Source organism: Myotis myotis, unplaced genomic scaffold (genome assembly GCF_014108235.1).
Source record: "Myotis myotis isolate mMyoMyo1 unplaced genomic scaffold, mMyoMyo1.p scaffold_m19_p_3, whole genome shotgun sequence".
In the NCBI taxonomy this organism is placed as follows: Eukaryota; Metazoa; Chordata; class Mammalia; order Chiroptera; family Vespertilionidae; genus Myotis; species Myotis myotis.
The window spans coordinates 166,950,037-166,966,449 of NW_023416335.1; the positions used below are offsets into that span (position 1 = coordinate 166,950,037).

Consider the following 16,413-nt stretch of genomic DNA (forward strand, 5'->3'; position numbering starts at 1 on the left):
ATGGAAACTTGCAAGTTGATACTTTCGCTTTTAAATCACCTTGTAGAATCAGTCAGTATTCCTGAATTATTTTAATCCTGTTCCACCACAAACCATCACCTTAATTGTAATGAGTTTTACAATATTGAGTATACCACATTGTAGACAAGGAGCGGGGGTAGTGCGGGGGGAGGAGGATGGTGGTCACGTGCCGGGTCATGACAAGTAACGTATGTGCCTAACGTATATTGCAAAACCCATGAATCTTCTGAACTGCTTCCTATGTGTCATAACTGTGCCTGACTTTGCCTCATGTGCTATTTAAGATTTCCCACTGACTTCAGGAGCCCTTGGATTTAATTTCTTCCAAGGATTTAACTAAACTTTTTGTATTTAAGAATTAAAAACCAAGTAACACCAAAGTCAAATAAAGCCAAGTTTATTATTAGGAAATTGATCCAATAAGCATAGTAGTTCCATAAACTAGGATATTTTAAAAGAGTAAAATAGATTTGTCTCTATACTGATATGGAAAACATTTCCCAGGAATATGGTGATGTGAAAACAAACTGAATGTTGGGTGAAGTGAGCATGGGGTGAGATAGTGTACATACGCATAAATTGCAGACTATCTGGGTAGAGAACCCAAGAAAACGGTTGACAGTGGTTACTTCTGGATAGTGATTCGGGGTCTGGGGATGATGGACTGGGAATGGAAAGTTTATAGTCTTTAAATTACCTTTTTCACTGTGTGCTGTTAGGGAAAGAACTATTAAAAACAGCTGTTTTTTAGAGAACGTAAAATCAGCTGTATTTTAGGGAACATAAAACGAGTGCAACGTTTTCCTTTTCCTCTTACCTATAGAAAACTTGAGAAGAAAAATATTTTCAGTGTAGATATTTAGACCACGCATGAGAGCTAGAATGAGAAATGGGTGCTGTACGACCTGTCTAAACTATATTTTCAACCTTACCTCCCTTCAGATTGCCTCTGCATCAGCCACACGTGACCTCCCTCTTTTCCGTAGGGGCTGCCTGCACCATGCCTCTCAGCTCGGCCTTTCCACCTCCCCATCCCCATGCCCTGGGGATGTGCAGTCCCGTGGTGCATCCTGATGGTCCTGTAAGGCCCACGTCAGGGGCCATCTCCAAAAATGTGTCTCTGATTCTTCCAGATGAAAGGCATTATTTAGGTATATAGTTAACCTTCCCTATTAAATTGTGAGCCCTACAAAGGCAGGATTAATGTCTAATTCTTCCTTGTTGAATTCAGTCCTCTCCCCCACAACAAGATCTAGAACAGTGCTTGCCATGTAGCTGATTCTCAAGAATGTTTCACTGACATAGACGAATGAGTGAATAAGTAAGAATTCAACTTTGCAAAACGGAAAACAAGTCTTTGGGGCAAAACAGTGGCTCTCGTCGTTGTTGCAAACTTATCAGAAGAAAAAAAATAACTGAAAGGTTTTGTTCACCCTCAAATTTTAAGTAGGCTGTGGAGATGTAATGATAATAATCACAAGGTTATTGTGGTTACTCTCCTGGGAATGCCTCCTTCATCTGAAAATTCAAAATAGTTCAGAGTATTTCTGTTAAGAAATACTGTTCAAGATTAGTATTGCATTGCTAAAAGGGCATTTGTTGTTAAATTGCTATTTGCAAAAAGGATACTAGTTGTCATTGTCGGTTTACAGCAATTTCCTTCGCTTTGTTGATTGTTTGCTTCGATTGTAGGTGAACTCATTCTGTTTCTCTGTCCCTGTCTCTCTCGCAATATTTACCTTAGTGGACCACTTATCATTATCCTACCACCAAAAATATGCAACATTGTGTTGTCTATAATGACAGTGTTTACAAAACAAGCCAGTGAATAGCCATGCCAGTAAGGGTAAACCTAAAAAATAAGGGTCTCTATAAATTAAGACCAGACTGTCAGGTGCCTTTATGCTTTAAATTCAGTGTTTTACAATTGGGCCTACACGAGGGATAGACAGAAATGGAATTGGAGCTATAGATCCATCGACATATAGCTCTAAGTGCTGTTCAGTTATTATAGGCATTTGATCATCACTGTTGTGTTGCAGAAATGGGCTTCTCATTATCAGGAGGTTTGTGTTCTGCGTCAACATAGCTTTCTAAAGTCTCTAAACCTTTTTCAGCAAATTCTACTACACTGGAGTGAAATTGCAATAGTCCTGAGCTATGATTGCTTTATTACCTTATATATATTTCAGAAAGTTAGAATCACACCCACCAAGTAGATAATTTTGCTCTTAATGTAACAAAGATGGTCCCGGTGATATTTCTCAAGTTATTCCCTGTAAATGTTACGTTGTCTTTTCTGTGCATTCCTAAGTCAGAAGTTCTTTGCCTCCCAAGGAAAGACCAAATTGTCTTAAAAACAGGGCAAAGAGGAAGTCAGTAAGGAAACCCTGCCCTTCCGGATGATCCTAGGAGGTCCATGGGTTGGTTGCATTCATCTTCTGTCTTGTCAATCAGTTACTTGTTTTTAAAATTCTTTGAGTTATAATCACTGCTCCCTAGAAATGATCTGAAGAGAAAATTGTCCTTCAGCTGGCAGCAAAAATCATGGGCATTAGAGTCTCTTGTTTGGGAATAATAATACTGGAAGGGGAGAAATGGCACATTCAGGCTTGCCAACATTGAAATACATGTAAAAAGGACAGTGACAGTGCCACTGAACTCTATTGAAATGCCCTGGAATAAGAAGCTTTTCAGAAATAGGGAAACGAGAAAGTGGTGAGCATTGTGCTACACAAAATGAGTGCCTATTTTGTAAACAGAAAGAGTTGGCAATCATAGGCGGTGAGTCCCACTCATTGTTTTTAAAAATTGAGCAGCTTTGCTCAGTTGGTGAGTCATCTAAGATGGGTCTGATAAGGGGTTCCAAGAAGTCACTTCTCTTGGCCCCAGAGAGGTAGGAGTGTGTATCTGCGCGCACATGCGCAAGAGGTGTACACGGAGCTCAGTCCTATCGGTGTTGAGTTGCATCCGGTACATTTTGGAGCACCGCGTTTTTCTTAGCTTGCAAGAAGCAACTTAACTATACTAAGGTTTTCATAGGATTATTCACCTCCATGATGCATAGGATGCCTTTTCCGTTCACTGTTCTGGGTTTTAGTAGGACAGGTGGGGATCAGCACAATAGGTCAGTAGAGTGCAGAAGTTTGGATTTTCAAGGTTAACTTGAACTTTATTACTCCCGGCATGGTAGTTGGTTTAGTAGATTGGGAAAACTGGCCCTGTGAGGGCCAGTTAGTTTTGCTTTGCTCTACTGCCACAGGCTTCACCGGACATCAGACACATGGTATCACTGATCTGTATCTGTATCGGCCAACGACAGCCTACAGGCCAAAGCCACCTGCAGCCTCTTTTGGTATGACTTGCTAGCTGAGAATGGCTTTTATTTTTTTAAATATATGTATTTTAAAAGATAGTTATAACGTACACATTGTTTCAAGGGATCTTTATAACAATCCTATTTATTATTCTCATTTTGTAGATAAAGTAAGATTCATAGAGGCTAAGTAATTTGCCCTGGAGGACACTAACTGGAGGTGGGAAAGGGAAGGGACACAGATCATTTCTAGGGAACAAACCCATGGAGTCTTCCTCTGAACTCTCCCATCTCTCCTTAAATGTGCACTGTTACCATGGAAACAGTAGGAAAGTATGAACGAAGCCCCAAACCCATCATTCCTAATGGAGTGGAAGTCCAAAATGCCAAGTGTAGCACACTCCTTTATTTAATGATGAGTACTGTGTAATAATGAGTGCCTGTTTTGTAAACAGGAAGAGTTAACAATCGTAGCAGATGAGTCCCACCCATTGTTTTTAAAAATTGAGCAGTTGCCCTGACCGGTTTGGCTCAGTGGATAGAGCGTCAGCCTGCGGACTGAGGGGTCCCGGGTTTGATTCCGGTCAAGGGCATGTACCTTGGTTGCGGGCACATACCCAGTAGGGAGTGTGCAGGAGGCAGCTGAATCGATGTTTCTAACTCTCTATCCCTCTCCCTTCCTCTCTGTAAAAAATCAATAAAATGTATTAAAAAAAAAAAATTGAGCAGTTGTGCTTAGTTGGTGAATCATCTAAGATGTTTCTGATAAGAAGTCAATTCTCTAGGCCCCAGCGAGGTAAGAGCGTGTTATCTGCACACACATGTGCAAAAATCCCACATGGACTTTTTCTGTCACTGAAGAGGTACATGTTTACAGTATGATAAAGGGGGCATCATTTTAAAATGATGGGAAGGTTCTAGGTTTGAGGAGAAGGGAAACCAGTTATTCTTGGGAATGGAAGGAAGAGGAAGGACACACCAAGAGTTATAAATGGAGCGCCCACAAAACCCGAAGCTCTACTAAGGACTATAGGCAAAACAGGAAGTGGTATGGGCATATGACTTTCTTCCTGGTATTAACTTCCTCATTTAAAGTCAGGCCTCCTCCTAACTTGTTTAACCTCACAAAGTGTCAACTAAACTGACAAATTATAGTTCCATCTGCATACCTCTTTTAAATACTTCTTTCTTTTTTTTTTTTTTTATATTTTATTGATTTTTTACAGAGAGGAAGGGAGAGAGACAGAGAGCTAGAAACATCGATGAGAGAGAAACATCGATCAGCTGCCTCCTGCACATCCCCCACTGGGGATATGCCCGAAACCCAGAATCGAACCCGGGACCCTTGACCGGAATCGAACCCGGGACCCTTCAGTCCGCAGGCCGACGCTCCATCCACTGAGCCAAACCGGTTTCGGCAATACTTCTTTCTTTTTAGGAATAAATCTGTTAGATATTATTTGATTTGGTCATCAGTGATACATATTTCTTTCTCTAGACAAAATAAAATATCTAACCAACAGTGAGGCTTGCACCAAAGAATTTAGATTTACCTACAAGGAAACACATAGAATGAATTATACAAATAATTTACCACCACCTGTTCCCTGTCCAACCTTTAAAACCATCCTTTCCTTCCTTAGTTCAGTTGGTAAATATTACAGTCACATGCTATCAGATCCCAGGGTGCTGGGCCTCTGACCCTTAGAATGTTGAAATTTAGTCAGAATTTAGTGACTAAGATGTCCACTTCAGGACTGAATGATTAAATGTTTCTGCTGCTTTTCGTATTTTGTGAGCTGTTTAAATGAAATAGGGGCTATATTAATGAGCTTGGGATTTAACCACACTCCCCAAAAGGGTTTGGAATAATAATATTTGAAAGGCTATTTATATTTTTTTGTTTCAATACTTGTATTGTAAAGGTAAGATAATCATTAAAGACTTTTTTGAAAATGCATGAAATTAATTTAAAAAGTATAAAGAAATCATCCAAAGTGTCACTGTTCAAACTTGAGCTCTGTTAATAGTTTGATGTATTTGAAGCTAAGTTTTTGTCTCTGCTCTCATTCCTGCACATTTTCTGCACATTGCCTTGGGCGGACAGCATAGCGTGATGGTGATAAGGACTTTGGAGTCCGATTCCCAGGCCTGAGGGCTCTGATGCTATGTGATTTTAGACAAAATATGTAACCTCTCTGAACTTCAACTTTCTTATATGTAAAATAGATAGTAATTGCACTACTCCTAAGTGACATGTTTTTAATACGTGCTTAGCATGGACCTAACATAACAAATACCCCGATATTTAATTTTTAGTAAAGATCAAGAAAATGTTTTATTGATTATATTGAATTCCCACTAAAGTAAACTAAAGCTCCAGGAAATGCATTTGTATGTCAAAGATAATTTTGAAATTTTCAAAATAAACTTTCACACGAATTAGGGACCCAGGACACCTTATCTCCTTCCACTTGAGCTCTCAAGAAATAAACCATTCCTCCTCTGTGTCCTCTTTCCTCTCCACTTAAGCTTCCCACCTGCCTGGCTTCCCTGGGCCAGGAACCACGCTGCACCACCACCTCTGCAATGACCCGACTTCTGACCACAACCTCTTCTACTCCCAGCACCCAGCCTTGCATACTCGCACCGTCTCTGTCCCTGAATGTCTGTGTTTCCTCCCCTGCTTGGCTTAGATGGCACGGTCCCTCACTTATAGCCTTCTCTTTCCCACGTGCTAACTTTCCTTTCCACTGGCTGGCCAGCACACTAGCCCGGGAAACCCCCACATCTGACCATTCTCAGTTGGGTTCCCCAGGACGCCCAGAGCTCCCTCCTTCCCCAGCTAGCACTGTGCACCGCTCAGCAGCGCTTTTACATCTTTACTTCATACAGACGTTTCCCTTGGGAAGAATCGGAGGTGGGATGGGAGAGCAGGGGGAGCTAGTGGCAATAAAAGATGAATGCAAACGTGCAGGAGGGGGACACAGTTTGGAAATGTAGAAGAAAGGTAAGAGGTAGAAGGGACTGAGGGAGAGAGAGGTCACAGCAGGGGGAAGGATTGGAGGATGGTTGGCCAGTAAACAATATGTTTCCTTGTACCGAAGTTTTACATTTTCATGTAGATATTTTGCCTCAACCAGCATATATGTCCTTGAGTTTTGGAGTGAGGGCCTGAAGATGGTGGGAGATGCTGATGGATGAAGGCAGGATTGGTGATAAAAATCACTTTTCCTCCAGTGCAGGGTTTTTTTATGTGGACTTTCTGCTCACTGGATTGAGGGTGGTAACAGTTTTATACCTTTGACCAGGTTTAGAAGAGGAAGAATTATATAGTGTGCTGAGCCTCATATCCCTTTTGGAACGATAGAGACATGGCTGGTGGAGGAGTGGAGTGGAGTTGAAAATAAGAAATATATACCTTGGTGAACACGTGTTTTATTTCTAAGCACAAAGCCAGATACTATTAAGACTATGAAAAACTTGCCCGAGGCCATGAAGGACAAAAAGAAGACTCTTTGGCCTGGTGCCCTGGTCCCAGGGCCTTGCCATGGGAGTAGGCATGGGGGAGGCAGCAGCAAAAGACTCTAGCCTGTTGGGTGTGTGGGGGAGGCCAGTCTGCGATCCCCATCAGAGGGCCCAGCTCTCTGCTCCTTGGAGCCTCCCAGGACTGAGGACTGAGGTTACTCCAGGCCTTTGGCGTCACTGGCTCTCTGGCCTCGAGAGCCCCAGGAAAGGAATAGGGCTGGGATGAGGCAGACAGGAGTGGGTGGAAAGCATATACCTTGGTGAATATATACCTCAGGGCCCTAGTGCCCCGAGGAAGTCAACCAAAGGAAGTAGATAAGACCTCGCTTTCACGCTGAGAGCAGGTCAGTGACTCAGGGAATGATAATAATTCAGCTCTAAGTGCACTCTCACCTTCGCAGCCGTGGGCCACTGTTACAGGTAATCGTGCGTGGCACCCACCTGCAGACAGTGTGGCGGGCGGGCTAGCCCTACTTCAGTGGTTGTGAGAATCAGAAACACTGAGATGTACATACCACAGGGCCGAAGCGCAGCTTAAAGCCCTGCTGCTCCCAGAGGGGCCCGTGGACCAGCATGACCGGCATCATCTGGGAGCCTGTTAGAAATGCGGAATCTCAGGTCCCACCCCAGACCTACTCAACCAGAATCTTCACTGAAACAAGATCCCGACGTCACTCACACACACACACTAAACCAAGAAAACCTGCTCTGCTGCCCGTCACTGGCAGGGAGAGGCGTGCTGGGGAGGCCGGGAAGGGTTCTGTGTTTTGAGAGGAGTGGGTCCTGGGAGAGCTGAAAGCACTCACCTGCCTGGCAGCCCCATCCGAGCTATTTCTGGATCCGCAGGGGTGACTGCGGCTTCACCTCCACCTCTTCCAGGGGCTCTGCTGCCAGGGCGGGGAGTACGTCCTATGATCTCATTTTATAACGAGGCTTTGTGTGTGTGTGTGTGTGTGTGTGTGTGTGTGTGTGTGTGTGTTTTAATTTATGTGGATGACCTTGGTTAATAAAATTATATAGGTGTCAGGGGTACAATTCTGTAATACATCATTTGTTTATCGCATAGTGTGCTCACCACCCAAAGTCTAGTCTCCCTCCCTCACAATATATTTGACCCCCTTCACCCTCCCTCACCCCACTTTCCCTCTGGTAACCACCCTCCTGTTGTCTGTGTCTTTAAGGTTACTTGCGTTTAGATGTCACAATTTCTGTATCTCTGACATCTCTGACCGGGTCCTCAAACTTTTCTCGGATCTATTGTAGCCCATTAGACAATGTATCGGTCCTTTCTAAGAATCCACTTTTTAAAAATTTAATCCCATTAATGCTAGAATCTATTATAGCCTAAAGCAGTCTTAGAATCTTACATATAGAATTTGGATCTGCAGGGGTGACCTGATAGGAAAATATTTTTGTTCTTATTCGCTTTTAGTCTTTGGAGGGAAGATCTGTATTTTGGGAGAGATGAGAGGAGCGTCCTCGGAGATTGGGTGGCCAAAGTCAAAAGCTATCATACTCTCTCTGTGCAGGTCCTCTTGTCTGGGGTGCAAGGTTATGTCTCTTACGCACATGATCAGGGAGTTCTCATCACTGTGGGAGGACTTCATTCTGCTGTTAAGTGTGGGGAAGAGGATAAAATCCCTGCTAAAATCTTCCCTGATCAACACTTCCCTTACCTGAAAAGGAAAAAGAAGCACCTTGGCCGGTATGCCTCAGTGGTTAGCATGTCGTCCCCCACACTGAAGGGTTGCGGGTTCGATTCCCAGTCGGCATATGCCCAAGTTGAGGGTTCAGTCCCTGGTTGGGGCTCGTGTGTGAGGCAATGGATTGATGTTTCTCTCTCTCCCCTGTCTCTTCCTCTCTATCTGGAATCAATGAAAAACTTATCCTTGGGTGCAGATTAAAAACACACACCCGTCTCCCATTAAAAAAGAAAAGGAAAAGAAACAATAGGAGTTTATGAAGAAATTCTTTATCTCTTGCCAAGGGCCACAGGCCAGCTGAGCATCATCCACAAAGAGATTCATCCGAATAGAATGTGTTAAAGGGGACCAAGAGCAGTTTCCAAGAAGTTTCTTTATAATATTTCTTTTGCTAATAAGTAACCCATTTGCCCAGATGTAGGGCCTTTGGTTAATCATTACGTAGATTTTAGTAATTATCCCTTCTGCTAGGCACATAGCTCCTACAAGGTCATACTCTTTGCTCATTAGCTTGGGGCCCAGTGGTAAGTCCCCCCCTCTTCCCCAGGTCAGTCCCAGGAGAATTGGCTCAGCAGGGTACGTGGTCACTCTAGCGTAGCACGTGGCTAATCCTAAAATTGCCTCCATCCCGCCTCCAGCTGGGAAGCCCATGCTGTTCTGTGCCACACAGAAATCTTCCGTGGCCTGTCACAGGCACATGTCAGAGTTGCCACTTAGTGTTCAGTGCCCCTAAAATCATGTGTGAACTCTGAGTGGAACTCGGAGCTTACTTCTTCCACATAAATATTGTTTATCTTAAAAGATGAAAGAAAAATCATACCACAACTGTCTCCTATAGCATACCCTCTGGCGGAGCATATCAAATCATGTTCCCTTACATATCTCGAAACTACTGGAGTGGTTAATAAAACATGCTTGCTCTCAGTTTCTTGTGTCCCTCGGCCAGAATAGATAATAAGGGACTTACCCTCTTTATCACCCTCCTGTTTAAGGATCTTCGCTAACTTGGTCTATAGATGAAGGCACTTCCTTACAGCCATATCTTCATTAAAATTCTCCTTTATTTGTTAACCTCCATCCAGAGTGTTTCTAGTCTTTCTCCCAGTGTTTGTCTTACTTCTGCTGAGCTCTGTTCCTCTTGTGTTTTCTGGCCATCTCTGGCAGCCCACCTACTCTGCAGTTGATCATTTTGTACTCCCAGTGGATATGGGGAAAACGAAGTGCCGTGAAACCAGAGAGAGCTCGGGAGCGGTCTCTCTGTTTGGGACAAGGGAAGGCACCCAAGGAAGTGACATCCGAGTGGCCCGAGGGCAGAGGTTCAGCAGGTGTGAGAGGTGGTGAGAGGGTTTGGGAGCGAGACAACCCACGCAGAGAGAACTGCAGGTTTGCCAAGGACTTGTCAATAGCACCTGCTAGAAAAACAATTGCCTTACTTACTCAGACAGAGAATCAATTACAGTCATGTACGTACTATGCTAGGGATGTATTTCCCTACATCAGGGAGTGAGTGGTTTCATCTGGGGGATTGGAAATGTTTTCTTTTTAATAAATAGGCTTCAGTTTCCATGATGATGTCTGTTTTAACCAAATGATATAGACATAATCTATGTAATCTGCCACCTTGTTTTAACTGTGCTTTTTCCTGAAGAGGATTGGATAATGAGCCAGAAGTACTAAAACAAAAACAGGAGTTCATCATCCAGAAACGTATTTTCATTGTGCTTGATTGTCAAAATGTTTCTCATCTATTAAAAGAGGTGCTTATGCTTTCAAGAGGAACCAGGTGCAAAGAAAGTGAATGATCTCAATGGTCCGATGTATAGATTCATAAATAGCCATAGACAATTGGATAAAAGAATGTTAGATATTATTTGGCTTGTGTCTTTATATTATAGGTGAGGGATCTAGGGATGGGAGAAATTGGGCCAGTTGCCCAAAGTCACATGGTCACTGACCTAAGGGTCACAGCAAACCTTCCCCCAGCCTCCCCAGTCCTCACACCCCCTCCTCATTCCTTACTCAGAGGGAGCAGGGCACATAGACTGCAAAATCTCTCCTTCATAATGTTTTAGAGTCATCCCAACTGAAATGATCTCAGATTACTATTTAGGCTTTGAATTACGTAAAGGATTTGAACTGTTCGTTACTCAGATTCTAATGGGCAGTTCTTTATTTGGTAGAACATTTTGATCAAGGATTTTAAAGAAGGTATGACTAATAGATTCCACAATTCGGATTCCATCTACAAATAGTGTTAACCGTATAAACAAGCCTCTGGCTTTCTAAAACATAAGGTCAGAGTATGTTCTTTTATAGTTCTGACATGATTTCTTTTTTTTGCTTTAGGGTACTTTTGTCTTCGGTGACACTGCTGTCTATATATTCAATAAACCTTCTGTTGATCTGTTCAAAGGAAACAGGTAAGCTGCTCATAGGTCTACTTTTGTTAAAGCCAGGAGGAATGATTTTGATGGTGATGAAATTGTAAACAAATGATGCTCTTCCTGCTCAGAAACTTGATTATTAAAGAAAAAGAGTACTTCGGCCGACAGTCACTGGAAGACCTATAGTAGTATTTACACAGAGAAATAGATACAGCAACTATAAATTAAATTGTCATGAAGAGTGCACAATGGTGTTGTCATTTAAATAAACCCTCAATTATACCTCTTTTTTTTTTCTTCCTAGTTTAAGATGAGTTCATTTTAAAGGCTTTTGTTTTTCCCCAGGTCTTTATAAATTCAGAACAAGGATCCCATGCTTTTTATATTATAGCCTCCAAGTTCTAAAAGTAAACAGAGCTTTCATTCTCTTCCGTGCCTATTTCAAGGAGAAAATGTTACTCGCGAGGGACTATGGGAGTGAGTGTGCTAGGAAAAGATTTCAAGGACTCTGGGCAGTGTAATACCTGAAGTGTTTATTTTCTATTCCTGGGATAATGGGTTATGTTTGTAATACTTTGACTTTTGCATTAGCTAAAATTACATTGCCCGACTGTTATTGTATATAGACGACTCCATTTAACTGGAACATTCTGTAATAAATCGAGGGTCTAACCATTGTCTGGTTTAAACATCAGTCTTATGAGAGATTAAACAAAAGTTTAATTTAGCCTGACCCATATTACTTCTGTGAACCTTTTGAAAATGTCAGCTGAATTGTCATAAAGAAATAGAAACACTTTTTAAAAAATGGATGGCTTTGAATCTTAGTATTTATTGAGAAAGGCTAGTTGATTACTTTAGAATTTTGCTAGAGCCAAATTATTATTTAGGTAGACCTCTTAACTGCTCTCTTAGGTGAGTTGCTTATTTTTGAACTAAATTTTACAATCAGAATTCTGATGGTGTGACTATTACATGTTTCTGAACTTGTTATTATATGTAGAGTACATGAGACATTGAAGGAATATGATTAAGATAGTTCTTTGTTAACCTAAACATTCAGGTTATTAATTCAAAAAGAGCCTTTTATCCCAACTGTCAGGATTTTTATTTTTAAATCAAATCTTTATTTTAATGATATTCACCAGACCTGACAACACGTCCGAGTGGGGAATTCCCCAGTAAAGTAAAAGGACTATTTAAGGCAGTCAGAAAGAAGCCTTATGACCCAATGGTTGAATTGTAACGCTGTTGTAGCCAACCTGAGAAAGGAGAATTCGTGGTCATGTCTGACATTTAAAAATGTCAAGAGGTTGTTTTTTTATTTTTTTTTTTAATTTAAATTCTTTATTGCTTAAAGTATTACATAAGTCTCCCTTTTCCTCCATTGACCTCTCCTCAGCCACCCCCACCCTCCAAGCGAAATAAGCCAGTCAGAGAAAGATAAATATCACACGATCTCACTCATTTGTGGAATATAATGAACAACATAAACTGATGAACAAAAACAGTCAAAGAAACATCAGACTGTCCAACCTATGAGGGAAGGCGGGGGGGGGGGGGGGGGGGGGGGTGGCAGTGAAGGGGTAAGAGATCAACTACAGGACTGTATGCATGCATATGAGCATAACCAGTGGCCGAGGTTGTTTTACAACGAGAATGCCCTTAACCCTTGCAAAGTCAAGAAGGCCATTTGTGTGGCTTTGAGAAAGACATGAAATAACTTGGGGAATAGTCAGTAGCGTGATGAATCTTGGCTAGTTTTAACGTTTAGACCCCTGTCATTTCTTGTGTTCTCAAATATGATGTCTAAATAGGTTGCATGGTTTATGAAAAGCTGGGAGAGCAGGTCTTCGGCACCACGGGGAAGTTTGTCATCTTTGGAGCCACCTCTCTACAGAACACAGGAGGTAAAAACAAACACAAGCATGCTTTTATACTTAACTTTAAAGTAGGTGGCCCTGCTGGCGTGGCTCAGTGGTGGAGTGTCAGTCTATGAGCCAGAAGGTCACGGTTTAATTTCTAGTCAGGGCACATGTCCAAGTTGTGGGCTCAGTCCCCAGTGTGGTGCGTGCAGGAGGCAGCTAATCAATGACTCTCGCACCATTGATATTTCTCTCTCTCCCTCACCTTTCCTCTCTCTGAAATCAGTAAAAATATATTTAAAAAAAATAAAGTAGGTAAACTTTATTATGTTTTCTAATTCTGGTGGGTGGGTGGTCACATGAATTTTAACATAATTCAAGAAGTTATCATTCCCATTGCTAAAAGGCAACATGGAAAGTAAAGTGGAGACAGCAGTCACTTATTTAAAACCAAGGAAACTGTGAGAGTATCTAACGCTGCCTTTGTGTCTTACTGAAGGTTACTCTAAGAGCAGGCTGGTAACCTTTTATATGGCTTGCAACATGAACCGCAGTATCTTCTTTCTAAAATGTCCTCATTTTCCTCTAGCAATGCTGAGCTACCTCTTCATAGTCAAAAATGAACTACCCTCTGCCATAAAGTTTCTAATGGGAAAGGAAGAGACATTCTCGTAAGTCATAGACCCTTTTTTTTTGTAAGGTAATTAAAATGTTTTTAATCGAAATGTGGGCTAACCAAAGTTTTTGTTTTATGAAAATTGCCAAAACAAAGTTTTCCCCAGGCTGTTTTTTCTGTTTGTTGTTTCTCTGGAGTTATCTAAGTAAAAGAAGCAGAGAGAACCCCTTGAATATGAGCATTTCCAAGGCAGATTCATCGGTCAGGCTGCAAAACGGTAGATGCTGCATTTTCTCAAGAGCCTAAAATCTATGTCTAGTTTCTGTGAAATGGAACAGATACAGAGTATTTTTTAACACAGATGTAGAACATGCAAAAAAAAAAAAAATTGAGACCCTTTTTTAAAAGAAGGGACATAGCATTTTGGAAGCAAAACTTACATGAGCCACCTTCGTTAAAGATGTGGTTAACACTGGAAAATGTTGCAGCCACATTTGGTACAGCCGTTATGTTTTGACTCTCTATTGTTTTACTGTCCTTGTGGGTCTTCGTTTCTGTTTTCTTTCAAGGGAGAATCATCGAAGCCATAGCCCTAGTGTTCTATAATCAGGATTTAAGGTCCAATGCAAGAGATAAGGGAGAGAGCCTGTGGTGACTTGTTTTTCGAGGATATTAGGCAAGCAAAACAAAAAGGAACTTTCTCTTTAAATAATTGATGAAACAAGTTGTAATCTGACAGAATGCAATGTGTGCATTCAGCTTTGAAGCCACGTAAATAATTCAAAGGAATGCCACATTGGCCAATAGAGCAGGGAAAGAAAACAATATCCCTTCTTCTGTCACACGGGGGAAAGACAGCAGTAAAGGAGTAGTGGTTGCGTTAAAGTGTTTGGATAAAACCTGAATAATGATAAAATTTAATAACAATTAAAATATTAGTAAAAATTTTCTAAGGAAATATGGCCTCCCCGCTGATATGTCTTTCAGAGCCTGGTACGTGGATGGCCGTGTCCTGGTGGTGATTGTCACCTTCAGCATAATTCTCCCTCTGTGTCTCCTGAAGAACTTAGGTAAGGAAAGATCTTGCTTTTATTGTAGTCTCTACAGTGCCCAGATAAATCAGAAACCTAGTAAAATGAGCAACTTTGCCCTCAACTTTCACTTATACAGTAAAAATTAAGTAAATGATAAATTATAAGTATTAATCAGTCTCAACTTTAATATGGGATATAACTGTGGCTCAGTTGGTTGGGCGTCATCCTGTGCACCAAAAAGTTGCCAGGTCGATTCCTGATCAGGGCACATGCCTGGGCTGTGGGCTCAGTCCCTGATAGAAAGTGTGCAGGAGGCAGCCGATTGAGTTTTCACTCTCTGATATCTCTCTCTCTCTCTCTCTCCCCCCACCCCTTCTCCCTTCCTCTCTCTCTAAAATTAATAAAAAGGCTTTTAAAAGCAAAACAAAACACTGGTCAGTATGTGACTTCCTAAGCAATCATTCTAGGGAGCTATGGGGGCCGGCAACAGGCAGTGCATATTTCCAGTAGCACAAACTTACAGGCTATTCTGAGAAAAGTAAAAAAAAAAAAAAATGGAATTCTCCTGATTATTTAGACAATTTGATTTTTAAAAAATCTAATATCAAGACCAAAAGTTGCTTCTATTTATTCCCCAGAGTATAGTGAATTACTCTTAAATGATCAAAGTCTAACCAACCTCAGTTATTTGCCTCATTACAGAGAGAGAGAAAAGTGAAAGGTCGAAAGTGGAAAACAACCACTGGGCCATATCCATTTGGTTCTGACTTCTCTAGGTGTGCTTATCATCAGAGACAAGTGTGTCTGATGTTATGGGAGTTTCACACATCGAATGATGTGGAAGCACTGCCGGCCAGTCCAAACCTTCTAAAATGCATTTCCTTTCATTCTGGGCTAATTCCAGGCAGACATTTAAAGTTCTTCCCAAAATGATTGCTAACCGTGGTTTTTTTGTTTTGTTTTGTATGAAAAATATCCAGCCTCTGTAGCTGTTCTGTAAGATCTATAAGTAGACGTTAAACACACACACACACACACACACACACACACACACACACACACACACAAAAACTACTTAATGTTCTGGTTTCTGGGTCTGTGTTTAGGCTTTTGTATGTATATATACACATAAGTCTTTTCAGTTTAAGTAGAGAAGGGCCCTTCTCCCCCAGAGATGAGAATAGTGCAGCCCCCAGAGGCCACTTCACTCTGCCTCTCTGGAGGTTACGGTGGTTGGAGATCTGCCAGACATTCTAAGGGGAGCAAGGTGAAGGTCCTCAGATGCTCAGTTTATCCCTAGAAATCGCTCCCTCTCCTCTGTGCATGCCTCTCATTTGGGAAGAGAAGGATTGTGGCTGATGGCATTATGTATACAACAAGTGCATAATAAAGAGGAATGGATTTGGCCATAGGTATCCATCAGCGTACAGCAGCAGAATTCCATGACTAAGTTTGGGAGGCTGTTTTCCCCTGGATTCTGGGAAGCTGTTCTCCAGTGTGTCAGGGAGAACTGGAATCAAAACTCATAATAATGTTTTTACTTAAAGTCACATTTTTGCCAAATCAAGTAGCACTATCAAAGAGTAAATCTTACATTCACATTGGCATGTCTATATACATTTGAACCCCAAACTGTGCTGGAGAAAATGCATTACCTTGGCTGGGGTGGCTCTGTTGGTAGAGTATCGTCCCGTGCACAGGAAGGATGCCTGTTCACAGGTTGCAGGTTCAGTCCCCAGTCAGAGCACATATAGGACGCAACCGATTGATGTTTCTCTTGCACATTGATGTTTCTCTCTCTCTCTCTCTCTCTCTCTCTCTCTCTCTCTCTCTCTCCCTCCCTCTCTCTCTCTCCCTCCCTCCCTTCCTCTCTCTCTAAAAGCAATAAAAACATATTTTTTAAAAAGTCATTGAAAGAAATAAGGTGATGGATGAAATAGTAATTT

At 41.7% G+C, this 16,413-nt stretch overlaps 1 protein-coding gene across 6 annotated transcripts in view; it reads left to right on the plus strand.

The window, feature by feature from the left end:
• SLC38A1 (solute carrier family 38 member 1) overlaps positions 1–16,413 on the plus strand; it is a 74,979-nt gene that overhangs the window by 42,463 nt on the left and 16,103 nt on the right. For all 6 annotated transcript variants that reach the window (XM_036298766.1, XM_036298764.1, XM_036298767.1 and 3 more), the window contains 4 exons: positions 10,915–10,988; positions 12,770–12,862; positions 13,407–13,488; positions 14,421–14,503. In XM_036298766.1, the coding sequence (XP_036154659.1) occupies positions 10,915–10,988; positions 12,770–12,862; positions 13,407–13,488; positions 14,421–14,503 (332 nt within the window). The remainder of the gene's footprint in view (positions 1–10,914; positions 10,989–12,769; positions 12,863–13,406; positions 13,489–14,420; positions 14,504–16,413) is intronic.